The sequence below is a fragment of the Ascaphus truei genome, chromosome 1, assembly GCF_040206685.1.
Source record: "Ascaphus truei isolate aAscTru1 chromosome 1, aAscTru1.hap1, whole genome shotgun sequence".
In the NCBI taxonomy this organism is placed as follows: domain Eukaryota; kingdom Metazoa; phylum Chordata; class Amphibia; order Anura; family Ascaphidae; genus Ascaphus; species Ascaphus truei.
Genome location: NC_134483.1, coordinates 503,076,247 through 503,101,595, shown reverse-complemented (window position 1 = coordinate 503,101,595; position 25,349 = coordinate 503,076,247). Strand labels below are relative to the sequence as shown.

The following is a 25,349-nucleotide window of genomic DNA, read 5'->3' as shown; positions in this document are numbered from 1 at the left end:
TATCGGGGGGTTTGAAGCGAGGGGGCAGGTCACCGGGACGTACTTCCGGGTGCCCCCTTTGCGTTGCCCAGCTCTGAGCATTCTGGCGCGGACAGGTGGTACGCTATCCCCATTGGTGTTAATAAATAAGCCGCGGCCTTTTACCTCCATATATGTGTCCTCTTGTTATTTGTATGTCTTTATGTAGAGGGTTCATAGGAGAGGGGGGGGGGGGAAGCTCGCGCCTCCTTGGTCATAGAGCTGGCCTAGCCCGCATGGGTGGCTACAGCTATTGACCGGGGGGTGCGGCCCCCCCCCCCCAGCTAGGCTGTTGGTCGCGTGCGCGATCGGAGAAGGCAGTTGGGGCAGTTAGTTTTCAAATAGAGCCAAGGAACAAGCAACTGCCACTTGTTCCTTGGCGTTCAAACTGTTTCCCACCCACCCATCCCCTTTTGACTTAAGTTTAAAAAAAAAAAAAAAAAATTTGTTTTCCGTGTTAACATTTCTTTATTTTGCAGATAAGTAAGAGAATATTTGAAACAAGGAAGAAAAGATTATGATGGAGGGGTCAGTGGACCAATTGCTTTGTCGCGGCGGCAGTTGGGGGGGGGGTAGGTGCTTGTTCCCCAGAAGTGGCTCGGGGCTGGTTATCGGGGGGTTTGAAGCGAGGGGGCAGGTCACCGGGACGTACTTCTGGGTGCCCCCTTTGCGTTGCCCAGCTCTGAGCATTCTGGCGCGGACAGGTGGTACGCTATCCCCATTGGTGTTAATAAATAAGCCGCGGCCTTTTACCTCCATATATGTGTCCTCTTGTTATTTGTATGTCTTTATGTAGAGGGTTCATAGGAGAGGGGGGGGAGGGGGGAAGCTCGCGCCTCCTTGGTCAAAGAATTTTTAATCTACTACGCTTGTGTTTGGTGCTCTAGGAAGTAGTGACCATTCCTTCCTTTCTACAATCTATGCTACGTTTTTTGAATGGAGCACACAGGCATCTCCAGTTGCAGCAGGTGAAATTCATTCACGGAGGGCAGTATCCAGCTGCCAGACGCCGGAAGACACTGCACACCGATCCCCGGTCTCAGCCCAGCTGATTGCTTCTCGGTGCGGCCCCAGGAAGATCTGTGCACGCGCACGCAACATCACGTGGGCTCCCAGACCAGCACAGCCGGTTGCAGAGGCACAGCTCCCGTACCAATTACACCGGTGAGGTGAGGGGTGGGCTCGCAAGCCTACAGCGGAGTAGCGGTTTCTACAGCCAGCGTCTCCCTCAGGAACGCCATACACGTGTTTTTTCCCCAGCCACGGCATACCCGGTAGCTGTTTATGGCTCATCACGGGGCACGTCATCAAGCTTCTACCTGGCTGGAAGGGGTGGTATTTGATACCAGTCGGTAAGGTTAGCATTATTGGGACTCTTATGGGTCACAGTTGGTTTGACGGTGGTCATTTTTTTCTGTGCCCCATGTCCACATTTGCTCATTAACCTCCGACTGAATTCTTCATACTAATAAACACCACCCCACGCTTATATCATATGCACTTTATATTTTATACCTGCTTGGAGACTCCAATCCTTGGCTCTACCTGGACAGTGATTGTATACTTCAACATATGATTGTCTAGCATATGGAACATAGGAGTTCACTCTCCATTTTTTCTGGATACTCTATTAATTGGACTGTCATCTAGCCTGTGAGATGCTTACTATGCGTGTGACGTCATCAGCGGGCACCTGCTGCGCCCCAGTCATGTGACCGGAGGTGCGGTTAACGGAGTGTGGAGCAGGAATCAGGCGAGCTTACGAGACTTTACCTGGGGGAGCCCACCTATGGCCCCTTCTGACATCGCTGCTACAAGTGCTGTTGGACTTCAGAGGAGTTCTTTGAACGGTGCTTAGGAGGTTGTTCGCTGCCGCTGTAGGACTACTGGTGTCACTGTCATCTACGGTTTCCTGATCCGGCGAGTGGTAACCCCAATATGCCTCGATGATTGCTTACTTAATTTTTTATTGATGTACGCAGAACCTTTAATGTTTTAATATATATTCAATTTATTTCATACTTCACTATTTTGCGTTGTGCGTAGGTTTTTGTTTCACACTCCTTAGCTTCAGGGGTGTTGAGCCACCCCATACGACGGCTGCAGACGCAATCTAATACACCAAATACTGTAAGGTTTATTGACCTGTTTGCACATATTTGCACTATTAAGGCAATTAGTTTGCTACTTTTGCCATTAATCACGTGGGTCCTGTTTTAGTTGCGCACTGTCCTTTTTCTTTATCTGCTACAGATGGAATTAACTGGAGCCCCAACAGAAACAGATGAGACGAGCACTATATTGACGTGCAGAGCCTGCGCATATTGTTTAGAGATAATAGTACATGTTTTGAGCCGACAAGCATTACAGGTCCCTCTTGCAACCAGTGGGTGAACATCGAAAATTTAAAATTCATCACAATCAAAAACACATGTTCAAAGTTTACATCCTATTTTGTCTTCATCACACGTACAGTATGCTAAATATTAATAACGTGCAAATGTTTGCAATACTTGCAAAGTGTTACTATATGTTGCTTGCGTTCTTTTATTTTTTAATTTCCGAAATTCTTTGCAGTTGTCGAAGATTAGAGACTGTTATATACAAAACAGCAGAAAGAAATTCTGCTCAGCACGTATGAAAGAATATTTGGTTTATAGGTTAACACCTATATTGAAATGTCTGGGTAGTCAGTAACTAAAACATGTTTGACTTTTAAAGAGAAACAGCAAGGGAAGATACAACAGAGTTGCAGAGTTATTGTATCAGTGCTTACACTCACATACTGTAACAATGAGGAACCTTACCATTAGAAGATGTTTTCTAGTGTTGCGTTAACTCTGGTAACATTACAATAGCATGTTTAAACCATTAGTAGCCCAGGTTACTGTACACTACTCGGTTGTAAACACACTGATGTGTTAGAAATAACACTAGAGTCACGGCAAAAGAGGCTGTCTTTCATTCCCAAAGGGTGTCAACCGTTTGCTGCCGTTCACGCTGCTCTGTTGTTGATCTTGGGTAAATGATTAAGAAATATATAATGAAGCCTTTCCACCTTCACACATTACCCTGCTCTCCACAGCACAATCCCACTTACTACTTTCCCAGGGCCAATTCTTTCAAATAACAAGCACCTCTCCGAAACACACACCAACCTTCATCCCACCTGTACCTAATGTTTCCACTTACTCTAACCCGTATAGATTGTAAGCTCCTTGGAGCAGGTCCCTCCTTACATATTGTACCACTGCATTTTAATGCAAGTACAAAAAAGTCATTTTGTGCTCACAATAGGATACAGTTTAACAGTTAGTTCAAAATCAAAGTTAATAGTGGTCAGTACAGTACCATCCAATAGCAATCTCTCTGTATTTCTCAATGTTACTATAAACCAGGGTTGGCCAACCCGTGGCATGTGGCCCTTCAGGGCTTCTTGTGCGGCCCCTGAAGTGAGCGTAGAAAGAAAAATGTATTGATGCTGCGATTATTCATGGTCAAGCACAGGGTATACACAGCCTTCAAACTCTTCTTGATTTGGCATTCCTTGCAGACATGTTGATACATTTGTACAAACTAAACGTGGACTTGCAGGGGAAATCAAAGATGCTGTCAGATCTAGTGCAGACTGTGTTTGTATGTATGTGTGTATATATACACCTTATGCATAAACCCAAAGCCATCGTTCTTACAGAAACATGGCTAAACCCTAAAACCCCCGTTGCAAATATCGCCATTCAGGGATACTCCATTTCTAGGAGAGATAGGTCAAAGAGAGGAGGAGGGGTGTTATTTTATATTGCAGACACCTTACAATTCACACTGTTAAATTGCCCCCCAAGCCCACTCTCTTTTGAAAAACTAGTTGGCAGAATATGCCTCCCATTTTCTAAGCCCATTTTGCTTGCTGGCATCTACCGCCCCCCTATAGCCCCTCTACAATCTCTATCATCCAGTTTCTTTGCTACATTTCCTCTCTGAATGAGAAGGGTGAGCTGCTAGTTCTTGGGGATTTCAACTACAATTAGCTTGACCCTAAAAAACTCAAAATCCAGATACAACTCAAGTCACTTAACCTATCGCAACTCATTTCCCAACCCACACGGACAAACCTGAAATTGCATAACCATTCCTTGCTAGACTAGATTCTCTCCTCAAACCCCAGCAGAATCCAATCCTCTAGCATCCTTCCTGATATTTTCAGTGACCATGCAATAGTGTACTGTGTAAGGAAAATTAAACCGCCCCAATCAAGCCCTAAAGTTCTCCTCACTAGAACATTTAGACACTTTAACCCACAACAGTTTCTGGATGACGTTACCAACTGCCCATGGCACAGAATCGATTTAATTCCCGACCCCGATTCTGCGCTCGACTATTTCCAATCCGAGTTCTTAAAACTCTGCGATACCCATGCTCCACTACGCAAAATAAGGGTACGGGGGGCCCACCTTAAATGGGTTACAACTGACCTTATAGCACTCTACCAGTTCAGGGATACCTTGTCGAAAAGCTACAAAGTAACTGGCACTACCAAGGATCTCAATCACTAAAGATGCCTGCGGAACATGTGCACAAGGCAAACAAGGCACGCAAAAGCACAATATTACTCTGACAATCTCCTCCAGAACACATCAAACCCAGATAACTTCTGGAAGGTTATCAACAATATATTCCAGCCTCCTAACCAACAACATCCAAGTAATATCACTAAGGGGGATATTACTCTGACAAACCCCACTGACATTGCAAATGCATTCAATGATTACTTTGTGGGGTGTGCCACTAACTTACGCAGCCCAAACCACACACCTGAATCTCATCCTGGGAGTACCCACATAGCCCCACCCCCTCCCAACACTGCCCACAATTTCCAAGTTGGCCCAGTATCCGAAGAGGAGATTACACAAGCGCTCCTCAAATTAAAACTAAGCAGCCAATGTGGACCTGACTTACAACAATTTAGGTTCCTACGACTTGGTGCCCCAGCAATTGCCAAACCAATTGCTTCCGTAGTCAACTCTATCCTGTCTGCAGGCCATATCCCTAAGACCTAGAAAACTGCCAGAGTTGTCCCAATCTTCAAAAGTGGGGACACAAACACTGTCTCAAACTACAGGCCAATCTCACTTCTCCCAATTCTATCCAAAGTCATGTAAAAATGTGTCCACTCCCAATTAAGCGATTACTATACCAAGACAAATTTCCCTAGCCAATTCCATCTGGCTTTTGCCCCAAACACTCCCCCGTAACTACCCTGCTAAAAGTTTGCAATGAAATTCAGTGTGGAATGGAACAACTCACTGGTGCAGTATTCCTAGATTTTGCAAAGGCTTTTGATACTGTTGATCATGCTATCCTGCTTAACAAACTCCAGAGCTCTGGAACTGGTTTCAGTCCTACCTATCAGGTAGATCCCAACATGTGTCCATCTCGGGCTCTAACTCCAACCCCCTGGATATCACCTGTGGTGTCCCGCAGGGCTCCGTTCTGGGGCCCCTACTCTTCTCAGTGTTCATCAATGATCTTCCCACAGCTTGTAAGGAAGCCTCAATACACATGTATGCAGATGACACAATCCTATATGCACACAGCCATAGCCTCTCTGACCTTCAACACGTACTTCAGTCTGAGTTTTTGAGACTCGAAAATTGGATTTCCCAAAACAAACTGTTTTTAAACACTAACAAGACTGTAACAATGGCATTTAGGACCAAGACTAAATTTTTAAAGCTTCCAGCGACTGAGCTCCAGATTAGAACCAACGCTAACACCACCCTGTCACTAGTTTTAAATACCTGGGCATATGGTTTGACTCCCACTTAACATTCTGGATGCACATTGATACCCTGACAACCAAGACCTATGCCAAACTAGGGGTACTTTACAGGAACAAATTCTCCCTAAGTCTCCTGGTCAGAAAGCATATCGCACAGCAGATGCTAATGCCAATTATTGACTATTGAGACATAGTATATGGCTCAGCACCTCAAACCCACCTTAGCAAACTTGACACCCTCTACAATTCAATTTGTCGTTTTGTTCTCAGATGCAGCTACAACACACATCACTGCGAAATGCTCAAAGAACTAGATTGGTCATCACTCGAGTCTAGGCGCAAAGTTCACCTTTCCTGTCTTGCCTTCAAATTCTTTATGGGCAAGCTACCCAGCTATCTGAACAAGCTCCTCATCCCTACCACATGCAGCACTTATCTGAGATCAGACTCCAAAAGACTGTTCATGGTCGCAAGGCTCAACACAGTATCCGGCCATTCCTCTTTCTCTTACTGTGTACCCCAAAACTGGAACAACCTACCAGAGACTCTCACATCCACCACCAGTTTAAGTTCTTTTAAATCTAAGGCTGTCTCACATTTTAATCTGGTCTGTAACTGTTTCATACACCCATAATATATATTTTCTTTAACTGTGCATGCAATGTCTTGTATATAATGGATACCCTGTTCATTTATGCAACTGTATTTGTAACCATGTATTATTTGTCTTAACTCTGTGCCCAGGACATACTTGAAAACAAGAGGTAACTCTCAATGTATTACTTCCTGGTAAAATATTTTATAAATAAATATACAGTATGTATATGTGTGTGTATGTATATGGCACCCACCGCTGTACTTAGCCCTTTACAAGAGAGACAATACAGTACAGGGAATTATAGTACAATAAAATCAAAGAATAGGAAAGAGCTTACAATCAACATTCACTTTCAATCAATATTGCAATTTCAACTGGGGTCAAAGGAAGACCTGGAAGCCGATCATCCCGGAGCACACAATGACATGCAGGATTGATTGCGGAACTCATGGAGTTTCCAAAGTAGATTCCAAGACCTGTATCACAAACGGCTTGGTGGGGTAATCCGGAGGGTGACATTGTAACCCTGATGAAGCAAGCGAGTACTTGTGAAACGTGTAGGGGGGCGCTAGAGCTGAAACTGTAGGAGGCTGAGGTGTAGTTCCAGCTTCGCCACCTGACGTCCCCCGCCAGATTTCCCCATCACGCAGCCCCTTCCGGAGCACTCGGGAGAGGTAACACAGAGAGGTAGCCACTATCGGGAAATGGAGACTATAAGAAAACAAACACTTGGAAGCCCCTGCACCCCTCACAGATATGCTTAATACTTTTGGATTTATTGTAAGTGTGTTTTTGTCTTTTTCTGAATTGATGTTTTAAACATTCGGCACTATGGAGTTTTTCTCAATGTATTTTAATGTTTGATATTTTATGGTCATCATCTTTCGACCCCATGAGAAACTGTGCTGCGGGATCTCTTGGCACAGTATAAATAAATACTAATAATAACACAGCATGTTGAATAGAGATGTGAAAATGTCATCGGGTTCGCTCTTAAATTTCAAGTTTTTTGCTACATTTAAAAAAAAAAGTTCACTTCCACAGTTTGATAATTTAGCAAACATTTCACAAAAATTACAGTATATAAAGGGCCATGTGATCTTGTTCAAAGTTGTTTTGTAAAAAAAAAAAAATATATATCTCTATTGTGGAAATCTTCCTGCATCATGTGCCTACAAGATAACCTACTGTATGTAGGAAGGATAGGAAATGACACATAAGGGAATACAATTTATTCAAGAGTATATTTCAGCGCAACATGTACAGCCATGCATAATGTTACAGAGACCTCCAGATTGGTATAGTAGTTAGAGGTTCGTTGACCATTTTGGCCCAGATGAACAAATCTCTGTTAGCCTATTTAACACAATATTAACCAAAATGAATGCTGTGTTAGTCATAACGCTATGATAAACAGGTCACACCTAAAGTTGCCGTTAATCACAACCAGACCATGATTATCCCAACGTCATTTCAGTCAATAGGCTACAGCATAATGACCAAGGGATGTAAAAGTAGTTCTAAATATCAGACCAAGATATATACTTTATATACCATTCAGAAACACATCAAGAGGTGCATCTAATAAAGGTTATGTACTAGAGGGGTGCGCAAACTGGGGGTATGACATTTTCAGGGGGGGAGGGGGGCACACGGCGCTTACAGAGGCCCATACCGCTAATGCATATATTACCACGATACTACTTTTAGTGAAGGACACTATTTTTGTATATGTTAGCTTAGCGGAACCCCGTTAAAACTCGGGTACAATAGCATGTTACCTATTTAGGTAACGTCACATTATTTGCCCTGATTTAACGGAGCTTTGTGCCTTTGGGCCTAAGATGTGAGACTCGATTTACATCAATATATCAAGATACATCAATATATAAGGAAGAAAAAATTATTCTGCCATTAAATTGCCATAAATAAGCAACTCATGTTGAATTTGCTGAAAATACTATTTTTAAAAAAAATTGCAAATAGGGAACGAGTAGTGAATTAAGTGTGAAAAGATACACACATTTAAACAATGTAGCAAAAGTAAATTATTGTAACATCTCCACCCTCCACCCCCACAATGTTATCTTTCACAACTTTGCATATTTAAGAGGTATAAGAACATGTTAACTCCATGGGACAGTATGGGGAACAATCATGCCCCCCTTATCAATATGGTTAAAAGGGACAGAGGCACTGACACAGGGGTGAGAGCTAGGACATGTGTCTGGGGGCCCAGCAAAGCAATAACAGGAGTTTGGCCTGGAATGAAGTTTGGTCCAAATTCTCCAGACGCCGGGACCTCCGTGCACCGTGAGGCCTGAACTCCCCTCCACTGCGGAGCTCTTCCCATCACCCTAATCTAGGTAAGATTCAGCCCCCGTCACCCCACTTATTCCCCCCACTACCCATGACCTAAGTTCAACATTCTGTCCTGGGCCCCAGGAAAATCTGCCAGTGGCCTTAAAAGTGGGATAATGATTAATTAACAACCACATACAAAGAAGAATATTATGGTGAGGAGTAAAGTATTCACAGTACAACTGAATGCGGGACGAAACCATGCCAGGACGCAAGATGCAAAACCTGTGCAATGCCCCACCCAGCGGACACAATACAAATACCGCACAGGAATCAGGAATACAAAATCAGAGGAAGGTTCGTTCACCTGTTCCTCCAGCAATGTCGTGTACCTCATCATGTGCATGAAATGCCCAGGGGGCTGCTACTACATAGGTGAGACGGGGCAGGGGCTAAACAAGAGAATGAACCTGCATCGCCACAGCATTACACGCGGAACAAGAGACAGTCCTGTTGGCGAACATTTCTCTGACTATGGCCATAAGATGAACGATCTGAGGGTTGCTATACTCAAAGGTAATCTTAAAACACCGAAAGAGAGACGGTTGCATGAATACAAATTTATGCAACTGTTCGGGACACTTAGCGGTGGCCTAAACAGAGATCGAAATTTTATGAGTCATTACTGACACAAGTGAACTCTCTTCCCATGAGTGCTAAAGGCTATATGTATGCACACACAGCTGTCTCTTACACATACAAACACTCCTTGTTTTTCCATCCCTATACACCAATAGGGACCACATAGTATCTACACACAATTTTAGTTATGCAACTATCTCTCACATTTCCACACCTACCCACACCATTAATTTTAACTCCCATTCTACACACACCTTTTGTAAAGCACTGTATACACTGTGCGCTCTCCATTCATTTATATTCAAACAGGTACACACACACACACACACACACACACACACACACTCTTACATCACTAACTTTCAGGAACCATTTAACACCTCTAGCCATAAATCACATCCACACACGGGGGAGGGACAAGCACAGATAACATTCCAAGAGACACTGTTTTTAAGTATACCCTTTGCTTGCTTCATTCATTGTAACATCGCCGGAAGAAGAGATCAGTGTATCTTGAAAGCTCGCACAAATAAAAGCATTTCGTTAGCCACAGAACGGTATCGTCTATTTATTTTTTGATTATTGAAGCTCGGCTAACACGGTACTGATGCCTCTACATACATATATACATACGTAGGGTTGCCAGCTGGCTTCTCCAAAAATATTAGACACAATGGTCAAAGGTGTGATGCGTTTGAGACACACACGCGCTCGAGACACGAACACCAACATGACACACACTTCGCTCTCCGCTCTATGCTGTTTCCTCCTCTCCTTGGCTCCACCCTCAGGCTCCTGACACCTCCTCCTGATCCAGCTGCTGCTGGGTAATGCAGCCAGTCAGGATGAAGGTAACTACCCCTTAGAAACAGTCCTGCTGTCTCCCTGCTCAGGGAAATCCTGCGGTCCCCCAAGCCGGTTATGTCACTTTGTCAGACACATACATGTCCAGTATTATCTCTAATTTTTTACTGGACAGAGTGTCCAAATACAGGACTATCCAGTTCAATACTGGACACTTGGCAACCATATACATACACATACACACACACCCACACTATTCATGGATGGCTTAAAGTAGGCGGTGGGGGGTGTTGCAGCCCCCCTGGGTTTATAAATATTTATATTATGGTAATGCATGTGTTAGTGACTTTGTTTAGACAGCATCCCCACCCTAGACTTGTTTCCTGCACGTGTATACATATATGTCTGTGTATATATATATGTATATATATTATAGAAAATATAAAGATCACTTGTGAGCACATTAACATGTCTAAGGCTGCGCTTATAGTGCCTTGCGACGACGACGTTGCTCCAAAACAAATGCATTGTCGGCATCGCAAGCACTTATAGTAAGCGCGACGCGAGCGACGTCGCGACCAAAAATTTGGTAGCCAGTCAAATTAGATTTTTCAGTGGCTGTCGCCACATGTGACAGCCTCTGAACCAATCAATGGCCAGGTCGCTAGCGACGTTGCTGCAAAGCGAAATTCATCGTGCGCGGTTACGTCACGCGCTCTGCTGCGATTTATGGCCAGCTAGTTACGCGTGCGGGGGTGTGTGGCCATGACGTCATGGAGCTAGTTCACCCTCATTGGGCGAACCGCTCACGTGACGCACCAGCCAGCGGCATAATCAAATTTGCTTTCCTCTACAAGGAGTTAAGCTCACGCTGGCCACACACATTGCAGCAATGTGTTTCATCACGGCCAGCACGAGCCCGCTCAGCGTCACCCTGGACGAGGCCTTAGACAGGTCTGCAACCCTGCCTTTCACCATTATCTTTTAGCATACAGTACTTCCACTGCAGTAAATGATTCTGGGAAATGACATGCAAATGAGCACACCGGTTCATCTTTTGCCTGGAATCCATTTTTACATGGAACCCTTATAAGCCAATGCTCGCTGTTAACACAGCTTTTAAGCACAGCATGGGAATCGGATGCAAAGTCAGAGAAACCACTCAGTTGCTTTTTTCACCCACCATAACTTAAATTGTGATGTATGTATGTCTATTGTATGTCTTTATTTATATAGCGCCATTAATGTACATAGCGCTTCACAGCAGTAATACACGTGCCAATCATTTAAATAACAGATCATGGGAATAAGTGCTTCAGATGAGCTTACAATCGAATTATCTGATAATACACACACACACACACACACACACACACACACACACACACACACACACACACACACACACACACTGCTATGTATAACTGCAATGAATGACACGTACCTTCCGTGAGAGATGTGTTAGGAGCAGGAGCACACAGATCAGCACTGCGGCGGCGGTACCTATCACACAGCCCAACACCACAGCGGTGCTGAGCAGTCCTGGATCCACCCGGAGAGACTCCACCGAGAACTGCAGCACAACATCCCTCAGGCAGAGGTCCGGGGCCTCAGCATGAGCCATCACTGGGGCTGCAGCAACTTCCCCGGGGGCTCAGCTCGCAGTCACCAGAAAAAGAGCCGACTGGCTGCTCCTGCTCTTTTTACTGCAAATCAACAGAGCAAAATGCATGACTTAAATAATGCCCTGTACATGATTTGCCAAATGCATTCCCCAGGGTGAGATCGCTGGAAACTTGCAGGAAATCCGAGTAGAAAGGGAACCACGACAGTAGGTGGTAAGCAGCCCGAATATCTGTCATGGAGAAACAGTGCTGCAAATAAATAGCTGTGGTTTGGCCTTTATTTTTTTTAGTTTAAAAAAAAAAAGTTAGCTGGGAAGTTTTGTTTTGAGAAATCACTATAAATCCCATAATGCAAAGATGAGGGGCTGGGGCGGATTACTGGGCGAATGAACCAATCAGCTCTTTATTCTCTGCCCCAGGAGGTGGGATCAGAAATTCCTAAAACTTTTTTTTTTGTTGGTGTGCTGTGGTTTGAAACGCTACTTCCTTTCCTTTCCGGGAAGTCCATCACATTGTTATTGCTTCCATGCTACACATACATAGCAGGGATCCCCCATCTCCATGTACAGCCTCAGCTGTTTGAGGAGGAGCAATGTGTTACAATGAACTAATAGTGATCAGCGAGTGGAAGGAAGAAAGGCAAACACAAGATGGATTGTTTTATATAGCTAACTTGGATTTAAACCACGTTTGCTCTGGAGCTGCGTGGATCGCTGGGGTGGGATGTTGGCTTCACATGGCATCGGCTGTTTCCAAGTGTGCAGGATCCATAGACAACCATTAGATCTGGTGATGACAGAATTGAGGCATGGCCTCTTGCCTGGGAAAGGGAATCTGTTGTGCTGACATGCTGGCAAATTGGATCTCCTTGTGCATTGCACTGTGTGTCACTTTGCTGACAAGGCCATGCATCATTGGTACCACGTTGTCTATCGTGCTACTGCATCTAACAGTTCACCATGTCAATTCCTCGCATGTTAACACTTTCTGTTCTGAGCTGCACAGTTCCTCTTTGATGGGTGTGATTGAGTTCTCCTCCTACAACTCTCTTTTCGCAAGAAACTGCAAGGATCATAACCAATTAAAAGTAGATATTGGATGCACTGTCACCAATGGCTATGCTCCTGTGCTGGCAAGATTCAAACCTCCAGAAACAAACCTGTTTGGCCATTCAGATGGACTTGGGAGGGACTTTAGTGAAGCTACACTTATTGAGGTAAGGACCCATTCATAGTTTTCAGTGCAATGCTAATATACACATATTTAATATGTGGGCCAGATGTGAAAAGGTGAAAGGTAAGTAGTGTCAAGGTGATTGATTAGCTCATTCGGTGCCAGAAAGGGGTTAAAGGGATGGTGCATTAGATGTGTAAATGTCCATGAAGAAATGGTGATAGCAATATTATTTATTATACACTTTATTGAGCAAAAATGTGTTTTGCCATATACATCTACAACTCGTGTTCAAGCTCCACCCCTTAAAATTAACCATTTAATTCTAGGGGCTCTGCAATATATTGTTTTACAATAGGCTGCAGGCCCTCTGGAGCCAATGGAATTAGCAATAAGACTTAATATATGGCATTGACAACCGTGCAGAAATATTTTTGGCGTATGTACTGTATGTATGTACAGTATGTCTTTATTTATATAGTGTCATTAAAGTACATAGCGCTTCACAGTAGTAATACACGTGACAATCATACAAATAACAGATCATGGGAATAAGTGCTTCAGACATAAAAGTAACATTTAGGAAAAGGAGTCTCTGTTCCGAAGAGCGGTTAGAGAACAGAGACACCTGGAAAGTTGTTTAGGTCTTTCCAATATTTGGAGCTACTGACCCTATTTGTTCACAACTTATTCCCTGTATCCACATCCGTACAGCAACATACTTTCCTTATGGTTATTAGTGTGTCTTAGAAGTCAGCAGAGGCTTGTTCAGCTAAAGCGCAACATTTTTTGTTTAATTCCCGGACAGCTGAACAAAATAGAAAACTCCCTCTGAGAACTACAGTAACATTTGTGGACTATTATAATGGCCACTGGTGTGGTAACTCAGCGCTGCGCAATCTTAGGCCTCGTCCAGGTAGGGAAAGGCCGCGCTGGCGCTCCGGCGCTGCACACTGGTGCGCTTTTCCTGGCTGGCTAGGTGCTCGCGCGTCTGGGGGCGCGGCCCCGATATCACGGAGCTGGTTCGCCCTCATTGGCGTGACGCGCTTGCGAGGAGCAAAATAAATTTTGCTTGCTCGGCAAGCGGCTGAGTGCCGAGCAGGCGCGCCCGCCCACTCACGCAGGCCACGTGCATTGTCGCAACGTGTCCAGCGTGAGCGCGCACCCGCACAGCACCAACCTGGACAAGGCCTTACCGCTTGCGCCCTCCCTGTTTGCGCCGCCCTCCCTTACCTCCTCTCCGACGTCATTTGATGCTGCGTTGCCATGGTGACGCGACGCCGAAGAGAATGCAAGTGAAGTTGCAGAGGCCTCACGCGATCCCCTGGCATTAATTTAAATGCCTTCGGGGAAGAGTACGGGACCCCTGCAACCGCTCGCGCCCCCCCAGAATAATCTTGCGTCCCCCCCCACCCCCAGTTTGCACACTGCTGTGGTAACTCATGTTCTAAACAACATATGGAGGACCTCAATGTGTTCCTTTTTAGTTTCTCTATAAAGAAGTGTGGTGCTATAATTATATAGAGATACTCATGATCCATGTATATTATTGTATGTTCATTTTTTGGGAATGCCAAATAATGGTCTTTCCCTGAATGACTGCTATTCAATGCAGGAGGCAGAAATATGGGCCAACAGTCATCACCCACTCATCAAACTCCCTTCTGTTGAATAAGAAGTAACATTTAACAATGCAAAATGCAAAGTTAAAAAAATAAATAAATAGTTAAAATACATTTTTTTTAAATTAAAGTATTATAGCCCATACTCCCCCCCCCCCCCTAATCGCAGATCAGGTCCCCTAAGGTGTTCTAGGGTCTGGCTATATTTCTCTGCGTGGTGCATACCTGCTGGCAACAGGAGGGCCTGAGTCTCCCGCGATGACATGGGGGACAACAGGAACAGGTTACTGGGGTGAATGCCTTCGTTCTCGTTCAATGGTGCAGCGCCTCCATCTGTAGTAAGCCCCAGGGATGCGGGGTGGAATCTCTACCACAGAAACCCCCCTCCCAGGGATGGAGAGATTTCAGTCTCACACAAGGATTATCTTTAAAGCAGCAGTCTCTTTATTCTCTTGGCAGCAGCAGCAACAGCCGACAGGTACAGTGATGCACAGTCCACTAACTGTTCTCCCTTGTGGTGATCCCTGCCGCCACTCTGGACCAAAGGACATCCAGAGTGGGGCTAGCCCTTCCCTCACCCCCTAAGCAGGGTGAGAGGTATTTGGTCCACCTACTATATCCTATCAGCTCTACTCATGAGCTGCTCCCTCCTCTCCTTTCTAACCCTAACTCCAACTATCATACTTCTTTCTCACAGACTCAGTAAATAGGAAATACACTGCTCTTTATGATCTCAGCAGGCATCACCCCTGTGTGAAAAAAAGGAAATAAGAGTGCGCAACTAATTAAAACGTGACGTGATAAGGTGAAAGTAAGGTGAATTAAATAACTTAACCTAGAATTGAGCGTCTGCAGCTGCGATGAAGGGGGGGCTCAGGGACCCCCTGGAGCTAAAAGATAAATACAAAAAAGACACAGCGCACAACGCTCATAGTGCATTAAAAATATTATTCACATAAACAATAAATGGGTGAGTAATGTGCGTACATCAAATGCAGTAATATCAAGCAGTTTCGGGATATGTTACCCAACGCCTCCGGAGACCGGATCAGGTGTCCTTGCAGGGGTGAAAATGCTGTCCTCGGTGGTGCAGGGTCCTATTGGGGTAGATGCACAACCTCTGCTGGTCCTTGCTCCCCAGAGCACAAGTGGACCGGGAGCTGCTGATCTCTGCAGTGCTTCAGCAAGGCAAATCTGGGCATCAGCTGGGCGCTAGCATTCTCCTCCGTGTGGAGCGCTTCCTCGTTAGTGACGTCACCACGGGGATTTCGGCGCCGTTCGAACACGATCAAATCGCGCAGTAGGGTGCTAATAATCAGCTAGAGCACTTGTCAAATTGTCAGAAAAGGCTCCTGTGTGCTTCCTGCACCACTTTATTTCTTCATATAGAAATAAAGTGGTGCAGGAAGCACACAGGAGCCTTTTCTGACAATTTGACAAGTGCTCTAGCTGATTATTAGCACCCTACTGCGCGATTTGATCGTGTTCGAACGGCGCCGAAATCCCCGTGGTGACGTCACTAACGAGGAAGCGCTCCACACGGAGGAGAATGCTAGCGCCCAGCTGATGCCCAGATTTGCCTTGCTGAAGCACTGCAGAGATCAGCAGCTCCCGGTCCACTCGTGCTCTGGGGAGCAAGGACCAGCAGAGGTTGTGCATCTACCCCAATAGGACCCTGCACCACCGAGGACAGCATTTTCACCCCTGCAAGGACACCTGATCCGGTCTCCGGAGGCGTTGGGTAACATATCCCGAAACTGCTTGATATTACTGCATTTGATGTACGCACATTACTCACCCATTTATTGTTTATGTGAATAATATTTTTAATGCACTATGAGCGTTGTGCGCTGTGTCTTTTTTGTATTTATCACCCCTGTGTCTCTTGCTTTGACACAGGGTCAGCTGACCTACCTCCACCACTCAGGGCAAGTGCTTGAAGTGGGGGAAACCCATGATAACTCCTGGCAACCTGCCCTTACCAGGGATTATACCAGGAGGAGGATAGAACTATAGCCCCATTTCTTACCAGGGCTACAGTATATTTTGAAGTGAGGCCTTGTGACTTGATAGTGATTTAAGATTTGCCCGCTTTACTACTGCTAAACCGGAAACATTCACTGCACCACAGGTCATTTAAAACTCCAGCTTAGCAATATATATATTTTAGTTGCGATCAAATTATATCACACGTAATACCTTCTCTGCAACTTGAAACAATTGTAATTTAAGATTAATGCATCTTTGCATTTTTAGGCCTGAAATCCCAACTGTGAAATGCCCAATTACACATATCCCAAAATACAGACATACCCCGGTTTAAGGACAGTCACTTTAAGTACACTCGTGGGTAAGGACATATCGCCCAATAGGCAAATGGCAGTTCGCGCATGCGCCTGTCAGCACGTCCTGAACAGCAATAACGGCTCCCTACCTGTACCGAAGCTGTGCGCAAGCAGGGAGACTATAGAGCCTGTTACAAATGCATTATTTACATCAGTTATGCACATATATGATGATTTCAGTACAGAACATGTACCAATAAGTGGAAAAAGGGAGTGCTTCACTTTTAAGTACATTTTCGCTTTACATACATGCTCTGGACCCATTGTATACGTTAATGCGGGGTATGCCTGTACTCACTAAATACAATACATTTTGCTACACATACAATACAAATAACAGATCATGGAAATAAGTGCTTCAGACATAAAAGTAACATTTAGGAAAAGGAGTCCCTGCTCCGAAGAGCTTACAATCTAATTAGTAAGTAGGAAGAATGTAGAGACTGTAGGAGGGCATTCTGGTAAGTATGTTTTCAAGCTCTATGTATCAGGTGTATAGTATTAGCCATGGAGCCACTCATATGCTTCATTAAGCAGGTGTGTTTTAAGTTGGGTCTTAAAGGTGGATAGAGAGGGTGCTAGTCGGGTATTGAGGGGAAGGGTATTCCAGGGGTGTGGGGCAGTCTGTTAGAAAGATTTAAGGCGGGAGAGGGCTTTAGATACAAAGGGGTAGAGAGAAGATATCCTTGAGTGGAACGCAAGAGTCGGGATGGTGCATAGCGAGCATTAGGGCTGAAATGTAAGGATGGGCACATCATGGATACACATAGGGGGGTCATTGGTAGGTGCCTCCAATGTTACTTGGCCCCCTGATTGGTGGGTTAACTGAAACATAAGTTTTGTAACATGAAACTTGCAACATTCCCTCTCCCCTCCCCCCCCCCCCCCCAACACAGAGTTAACCCCTCGTCACTGAAGTGCTGGAACCAGGCTGCACAACACATAGATATATACAACATAAATATATTATTGACTTGTATGGTAATGGCGGGCTTAACCTTTATTAAAAGAAGCCACATCTACCACCACCGTCACATAGCTTATCAAGTTGTGTTTCTTACGTAGACAGATACAATGACACTTAAAGTAAAAAATGTGTGTGTAATATATAATGTTTTCCTTATTCTTACCAGTTTTGATATAGCTCTTACCTTAGCTAATGGATATCATACGTCTACTTTACCAGTTTTCCTAACAATGGCAGAATAATTCGGTTGCACACAAAAGTAATGACACTACAGTATGTCAGTGACTTCACAATGAATATCATCATTAAAGAGCTAAGGTGTATTGTAAAATCTCTCCAAAGCATTTAGTTGTTGCAAAAAGGTTTTATGCAGCAAAAGTAGCCTGGAGCCCCCTTTGGCGACAGGGCACCCGACCGCCGGGGCTAGGCTCTCCTCCTCACCTTTGTCCAGGTGGCCGGTCCATACTTTGCCCTCCCCCCGTCACCCCCCCCCCCCCCATCCTTGCCACATACGGGGTGGAGAGGGGTTAGGGGATTCAAATCTGGGGTGGGCTAGGAAATCAGTCCGCTGCCTGCTGAAAAGTTTTGGAAGCAATGGCGTCTGTGCAGGAGCTTATGGATCAGCTGCAGAGCTTGCGGGTCTGCTCGCGGGTGATGGGGACACTGGCGTGGGTCAGTTAATCCCAGAGCAGAGGCAAGTGTCATGCCTGGGCAGCACACTCAGATCCACACGGCCGCCAGTGCGGCTGGTAGAGGCACACCCATGGTGGTCGGGTCTTCCAAGGGGAGCAGTGTAGGTTCAAGGCACACCTGTGCAGTGGAGACGCTGGTCCCTCCACAAGGAGCATGACGAGGTGGAATAAACTGGAGCCAGAAGGCGACCGGCGCGGGACAAGGGGAGTGTTCAGCCCCAATGTCCTCCTCCCCGTTTCAGTGAGCAAAGGGTGGTTCTTCTCTGAGGGGTACAGGCCAGGGGGTATCAGAGCTGCCCTCACAGAAAGAGAAAGGGCAGCAGCAGTTAGGGACTGAAGGCCAGGACACAAGCCTGCAAGGGAGAGAGCTGCCGCAGAGTGGGCCTCGGGAGATGGATGTGGCTGGCATTGTGAGAGGGATGCTGGAGTGCAGGGGAGGGCCCTTACAGGAGGGCTAGGGGGATTGCCAGTGACCCCTGTCACAAGACACCAGAACAATTACACCAGGGATCAGTACATTTGACAGAACTGCAGAGCTGACCAAAAGTGAATTTATTGGAAATATTTTTCACAAACCTCTAAGATATAAAACCAGTGGTGGATTTAAAAAATATGCCGCACTTATACCTGTGCCGCCTCATCCTGCAGTGTCATTTGACGCCATGCCATCCCATTGCCATGACAGCATGATGTCACATTGCCGGCCATGCATGCGCGATCGGCACTTGCGCGGCGTGACACGCCAGCGCGATCGGCAAGCACCCATCGCGTATGCACACCAGTTGCTGCATTTTTTCAGGAGAAGTCGTTTATTAACCCCTCCTGGACTTTAGGGATTACTGTGAGGTTTTAGTACCTCCGGTATTATCTGAGGTGCTCTTTTGTCACTTGACATCCTATTATTATGACTTTTTTAGGGTGATTTACAGCATTTAATTTATATTACTGTTGTAATCATTTCTTTGGGGATGGTCCACTTACATGTTTTTAAGAGTTTTTATTAAAGTTTGTCTTGTTTGCTCTACCATCAATTGCATATTTAATACATTTGATACATCTTTTTTACCCACCCCGAGTGGCCCCGTCATGAGTTTCTGTGAATCTTGTCTTATGGGATTTGCTTCTTTCTCTCTCTTTTTGTTATGTGTCTATTTACTCCAGGGAGAGTGCCACTTGCATTCTATGTTACTGTGGTTTCATTATTAATTTGGTAGTAGTGCTGTTCTCAGCCCTTTGTTCCCTTCCTTTCATGGGTGTCTGGCAGCAATGCATCCTCCAGCGCGCCGGCCAGTAGCCTTCAGTGAGGGGCAATGCAAATGAAGTGACTGCAAGTACCGGCATGTTTGCTCAGCCTGCGGGGAGTGAGGGGTGGGAGCTAATTTTCTGGCCAAATGCGACAGAAGAAGTGGGCGGGGGGGGAAGGAGTCAGCACAGTAGACTTTGTCGAGGGGCAACTATGCCAGTGAGTGCCGAAAAGGAATGATTTATCTCACATTCAGGTGCGTTGGGGGTTGTTCAGATGGGGGTAGTCAGACATTGTTCGCAAGCAGGCGTTGAAGGGGGCACTGTGAGCTAGGATGGTGGAGAAAACATGAAAGAAAATTAACAAGGCAGTTGAGAAATGTATGTCGCATCCCAAGTTCGATTCAGCGAATAGTGGATTATTTCACCCAGACTGGGTACATTTATATGAAATAGGGTTAGATCTGTGTGACATGACTTCAGGAGGGGTCTGAAAGGATCATTGTGGGTTTGGGGGTATGCGACTAGTTTAAGGAGGTTATATAGCCCCATGGGTTGGCAGCTGTTGGGAGGGAACTGCGCGTTAACCTTGCCGGACGGGGGCTCTATGGTGCAGAAAAGCCCTGTGGTGACTGGGGATCGCGGGTGGGCAGGGCTCATTTGTGTGTGATTCCCTGGAGCCCAGTCTCATTAAACGGCCAAGCCGGTGATGTGGCTGCATTGTGGGTCTTGCATTCCATAGTTTTGGTACGCGGCGGGGAGGGCACGTGGTCTGGGTTGGCACTTTCCAGGGTTTATTATTTGTGTAAAGAAAGCCGCAGACATTGTACCTCTCAGAGCTTCTTTGTGTGTTTATTTATTAAATGTAAGTTGTGGGGAGGGAAGGGAAGCTTCCTCGCAGGCTCCAAGGTCAAGTTACATTACTAAACCTGCCACTTCAATTAGTGCACAAAGAGGATTAGGAGAGCATGAAATATACTTTGAGGGTAAAATAAGCCTCATTTATTTGGATGCTGTAGAGCAGGGACAGCTGCATGTTTGAGGGGGTTGGTGCAGGGACGTGCAACTCCTCGGTTCTGACCTTCTCTGGCAGCATCATTTGGCAGCATCTCCTTCCAGCATCTCCCCCTGCATAGTCCAGTCATCATAGTTCTGGTGTTGTCATAGTTCACATGACATCACGGCACCATGAGGAGTCACGTTCTCATGGCAACGTGATGCCTTATGGTGTCATAACGTGACGCCATGGACAACGTGGAGCCATGATGACTGAACCATGCATGAGAAAATGCCAAGTTACAGAAGCCCCTCACAAATATCACAGAAAGCACACTTCTGTAGTTTATTGTAGGCCTGTACGAGGAGTCCTTCAGTTCCAGAGATGGTCACTAACGGTGATTGCATAACAGCGGTAGTCCTATCAGTTCATAAACCAGCTACCTTTAAAATAAACAGACCGCTCCTTTCATTATTATTTCTTCAAAGCAGAAGGGGCTTTGTGGAGCAACTCAAATATATGTTGAAGGTGCAGTCCCACATAGCAACAACTATTCAAAATACAGTAAGTACTGTAACTCAGAGTATACAATGTAGCAATATCTGTATTGTGTGCTTGTCCTTTATATTTACATTTCAATAAACCGTTACTGACTAGAACAGAGATGCTGCCCAAATACACTCTCCCCATTCATCTACTGATTCTAAGAAACAAGAATCTAAATGGTAACTGTTGGTTATTAAGGGAGCTTGTTTACCAGTTCTATAAACAGAACAGTTGACTTCAGTAGATAACTGAATCATCAATCCCGTTGGTGTCAGGTTGCCATAAATTTCCCTTAAACTTAGTACAGCTCAACCCCCTTATAACGCTGTGCTTGGGGTCCAAAGAATCACGTCCACGTCGTGCTATAAGAGTATCGCGTTAGAAATAACGTACAATTGTATGCCTTGTACAATAAAGTATTTTCGATACCAATAGTCGTGTTTGTAAAGTATTAATTATTCCGAAAATTGGGAGCCACGCTTGGATCACGTTTTAAGCGGATTCACGTTGTAACGGATCGTGTTATAACGGGGTTGAGCTGTACATATAGAACAGGAAAGAGCAGGGCTCTTCAACTGGCTTTCCAAAGGGGCCAGATCCCCAAACAAATTAGGAGTTAAAACGCCACAAGAGTATGATAATGTAAGTTTGGATACATTTAAATACTTAAAAAAAATATTATACTTGAAGAATTTGAAAGCATTTATAACACTTGTACCATATATATTGACATTACTTCAGATTACAAGTGAATTTTACTAGGAAAAATTAGATTTAGCTGCCTGAGCAACCACAATGAACATAGCATAGGCAGACCGTCCAGAGCCCTTTACGGCAGCCAGTTAAGAAGTTAAGAGCCCCGGTATTGAGCAATTATATTTGTCGGACTAACACTATCACAGATGTGTCTCTGTATCGCTATATTATATTAGTCATTTCAGTTTTCTTTTGCTACAGACACCACTGAAATAAGGTGTATATGTGACATGTATTTGCTATTTAAGGTGTGATTTGTGTCACTAAAATTTGAAACGGCATTTATAGACCAAATTATATTTTTGAGAAAACTACTGAAAATGTTCTAACATTGCTTTAAATGTTTTTTTGTTTTGTTTTCCCCTAAATCACATACTCCACGGTCAAATACTTCACTGGGTTTTCAATACCAAAGAAATATTGATGTAAGATAATTTTTAGCAGAGACCTACTGTAAGTACGGCCTGCATTTTTAAAGAAATGACATTCAATTATCTGCAAGTTTGTAATCGCTGCTGCTTTCATTCTTTTGTCTTCTAGACATGATTCCTTTTGTAGCCATTAAAAGTGTTATGTTTTGTACATTCCATACAATTGCTAACAAATGCTCCAAAGGTAGACCAACAAGGTAACCGCCTCTGTAAAAAGATTTAACTATCTCGACAAAAGTATTGAAAAAAAATAGAACACAAAATATTGAACAGTTATGGATAAAAAAAAACTAACATTTCACACATGCTGCTAAAATATTTGCAAATTTACTGGCAAAATGTAATCCATGCAGAAGATATTGGTTATTGGCAATGTCTGGTCAAATTTGCCACTTTTGTATATATGGTGTAACCATCTATTGCGTCTATATTCTATCAATATTCATTTGGAAAAAACAAAACCCGAAGGATTTGGCAGTAAAAATGATCAAATGAAAAAGGAAAAGAACAGGCAATTTTTACAAGTATTCTGAAATATTTCAGTATATCAAAATATATTACAGTAGACGTATGTTATATACGTGTGTGTGTGTACTGTACATGCTATAGATAGATATTTCATTTTCGCAGCATGAATGAAGCAAAATGAGGAGGAAGTGAGATGATTCCAGCTGCAGATCATGTAATTCAATTCATTTTTGTATTTCCCTGTTGATCTGCCTAACTTTTTTCTTTTTTTAAGTTTATAGTATATACATACAGTACTACATAATGTATACTTCAGAAAGTGATTCCATGGTGAAAGGTTTTAAGAGTTAATTAGTTTGGGCCAATATTTTGCGATTATTCTACATGGTATTTAGGTTTAGTTAATTAACTACCTGATGACAGAACAGCAAACATTGGCTCAATAGCAACATTCCTATCATGAGGTTAGCCTGAAGCAGAGGGCGTCTTGACCTTGGGGATAACCCCTCCACTTAGTGCTCTTTTGTTACACAGGGCATGTGAGTTCATCGTTGGATAGGTATGTTAGGCTGTAGCTAGGGTTGTGAGGTGTGTGTAGCTGAACCTGCTTATTAGATGTTTGGGGCAGGTTTGAAGGGGAATGTAGAATATAAAGTGGGATGCTTCTGCTATTCCCACACTTTAAGGAGCAATTGCAATTTTCCCTCCCGTCCTGATTATATTTGTCCTAGTTATATTTGGGTTGTGTTAATGTTTTGCTACTTTGTTCCTACAGTATATAATGTTATTCAGTGTATCGCATTAAAACATTTTAGAGCGCCGTTATAATGCACCTGGTATGTCATGGGTACACTAGAGGCCTTATTAACGCAGGGTTGGCAAAAATATAAAATACCTACGAGCCAGTCAGAGTTTTTAGGTGCCAGCATTTTGTCCAGCGGCCTGCCCCTGGGGGTGAGGGGGGATGTCAGAGTGTTGGGGGTTGATGTCAGTGTATGGGGGACTAGCTCCACCCCAGTCCTTTGACCAGCTCATCCCCAATCCCGATGACTAGCTCTGCCCCCATCCCTTTGACTAGCCCCTCCCCCAGCCCTTTGTGGAATTTAATAAAGCCCTGTGTATTTTACCAACAATTCCTTCAGAATGAAACAATACATTTATATTAAAGGCACCAATCGCCCAAGATACTCTTATTTTTGTTTACCTTTACGCTGTGTGGTTCCGAGCAGCTGAACAACAAATATCTCCGCTCCAGAGATTTTTTTAAAATTTATATTGTTAGTCTAAAAAAAAATTAAACACCTACCAAAATGGCTGCCAGGTTTACCAGTGGAAATCTACAACATCATTTACCAATACTTTTGTTGCTTTCTATCGACCATGTCTCGTATGATACACCTGTGAGCATGTGACCTTTGTGTGGGACAAGGGTTAATACTCACCGCTATCTAGCTGATTCCCTTTCTCCGCACATGGACCCTCAAATGAACAATATCTCCCTTCAATCCGTCCCTATATTCCATCTGTCACGAACCGCAACACTTGTGAGCACGTGACATATATGCAAACAGGGTTAATACACACTGCCAACTCACTGCTCCACTTTTCTCCTTCACAAAGTACTTCAAATGTTGTTGATATTTATCCACTGACACCACCGAAGATACCGCAAAACTATATTTGCCAGGTTCTTCGGTCCCTGTTTACTAAACTATGCACTTAAAGCTGCAGTTCAGGATCCCGTTTTTTTTTTTTTTTAGTTTTTTTTTTTTACTTCAATAGTTTCAGTTGTGCAATCTCTACTTACCTAAAAAACTGCATAGCTGCCGGTCAATTCGTTCTCCGTCTATTGATTGGCAAAGTTTGGCGACATCTTTATGTAGCCCGGGTTCCTAGCGAACCCAGACCACTACCATATGCTGTATCACCTGTAAGCTCACAGGGCCTGAGCCTCTGCCACAGAGAGCCTGGGGTACACTCAATACTTCTAACTTGGTGCAGCGCCTCCACCTGCGACAGCTTCTGCCCGAGGGGAAGTGGGTCTTCGCAGGAACTGATGTACATTAACACACACACACACAGCAATATAACTTAACTGATTTAACTTTACTTGCAGCAACCATAAGCATATATGTATATAGCAACAGGTGTCCCTCCCTAGAGGAGACACTATACTCTGCGTTCTGCCGAACGCTCACTCTCCCCGTCCCTCCACCGGGTGATCCCACCCCGTGTCCAGTTCCCTCGTGGAATAAGTCCCCCACCCTCAAGTGAGACAGTGAATGTATATGTGTGTGACTGCGCAGCCATCGTGTCCTGAGTGAATGATGGTACCGTTGGTGC

The 25,349-nt window shown here is 44.5% G+C and overlaps 2 protein-coding genes across 4 annotated transcripts in view; one reads left to right on the top strand and one right to left on the bottom strand.

Moving 5' to 3' along the window:
* EVC (EvC ciliary complex subunit 1) overlaps window positions 1-12,115 on the bottom strand; it is a 182,550-nt gene extending 170,435 nt beyond the window's left edge. Inside the window, exon 1 of one of the 2 annotated variants that reach the window (XM_075569590.1) lies at window positions 11,587-12,115. In XM_075569590.1, coding sequence (XP_075425705.1) covers window positions 11,587-11,766 — 180 coding nt within the window. In that variant the 5' untranslated portion in view covers window positions 11,767-12,115. The remainder of the gene's footprint in view (window positions 1-11,586) is intronic. The other variant, XM_075569600.1, reaches the window with a different exon arrangement.
* EVC2 (EvC ciliary complex subunit 2) overlaps window positions 11,859-25,349 on the top strand; it is a 207,689-nt gene continuing 194,198 nt past the window's right edge. The window contains exon 1 of one of the 2 annotated variants that reach the window (XM_075569576.1): window positions 11,859-12,983. In XM_075569576.1, coding sequence (XP_075425691.1) covers window positions 12,576-12,983 — 408 coding nt within the window. In that variant the 5' untranslated portion in view covers window positions 11,859-12,575. The remainder of the gene's footprint in view (window positions 12,984-25,349) is intronic. The other variant, XM_075569567.1, reaches the window with a different exon arrangement.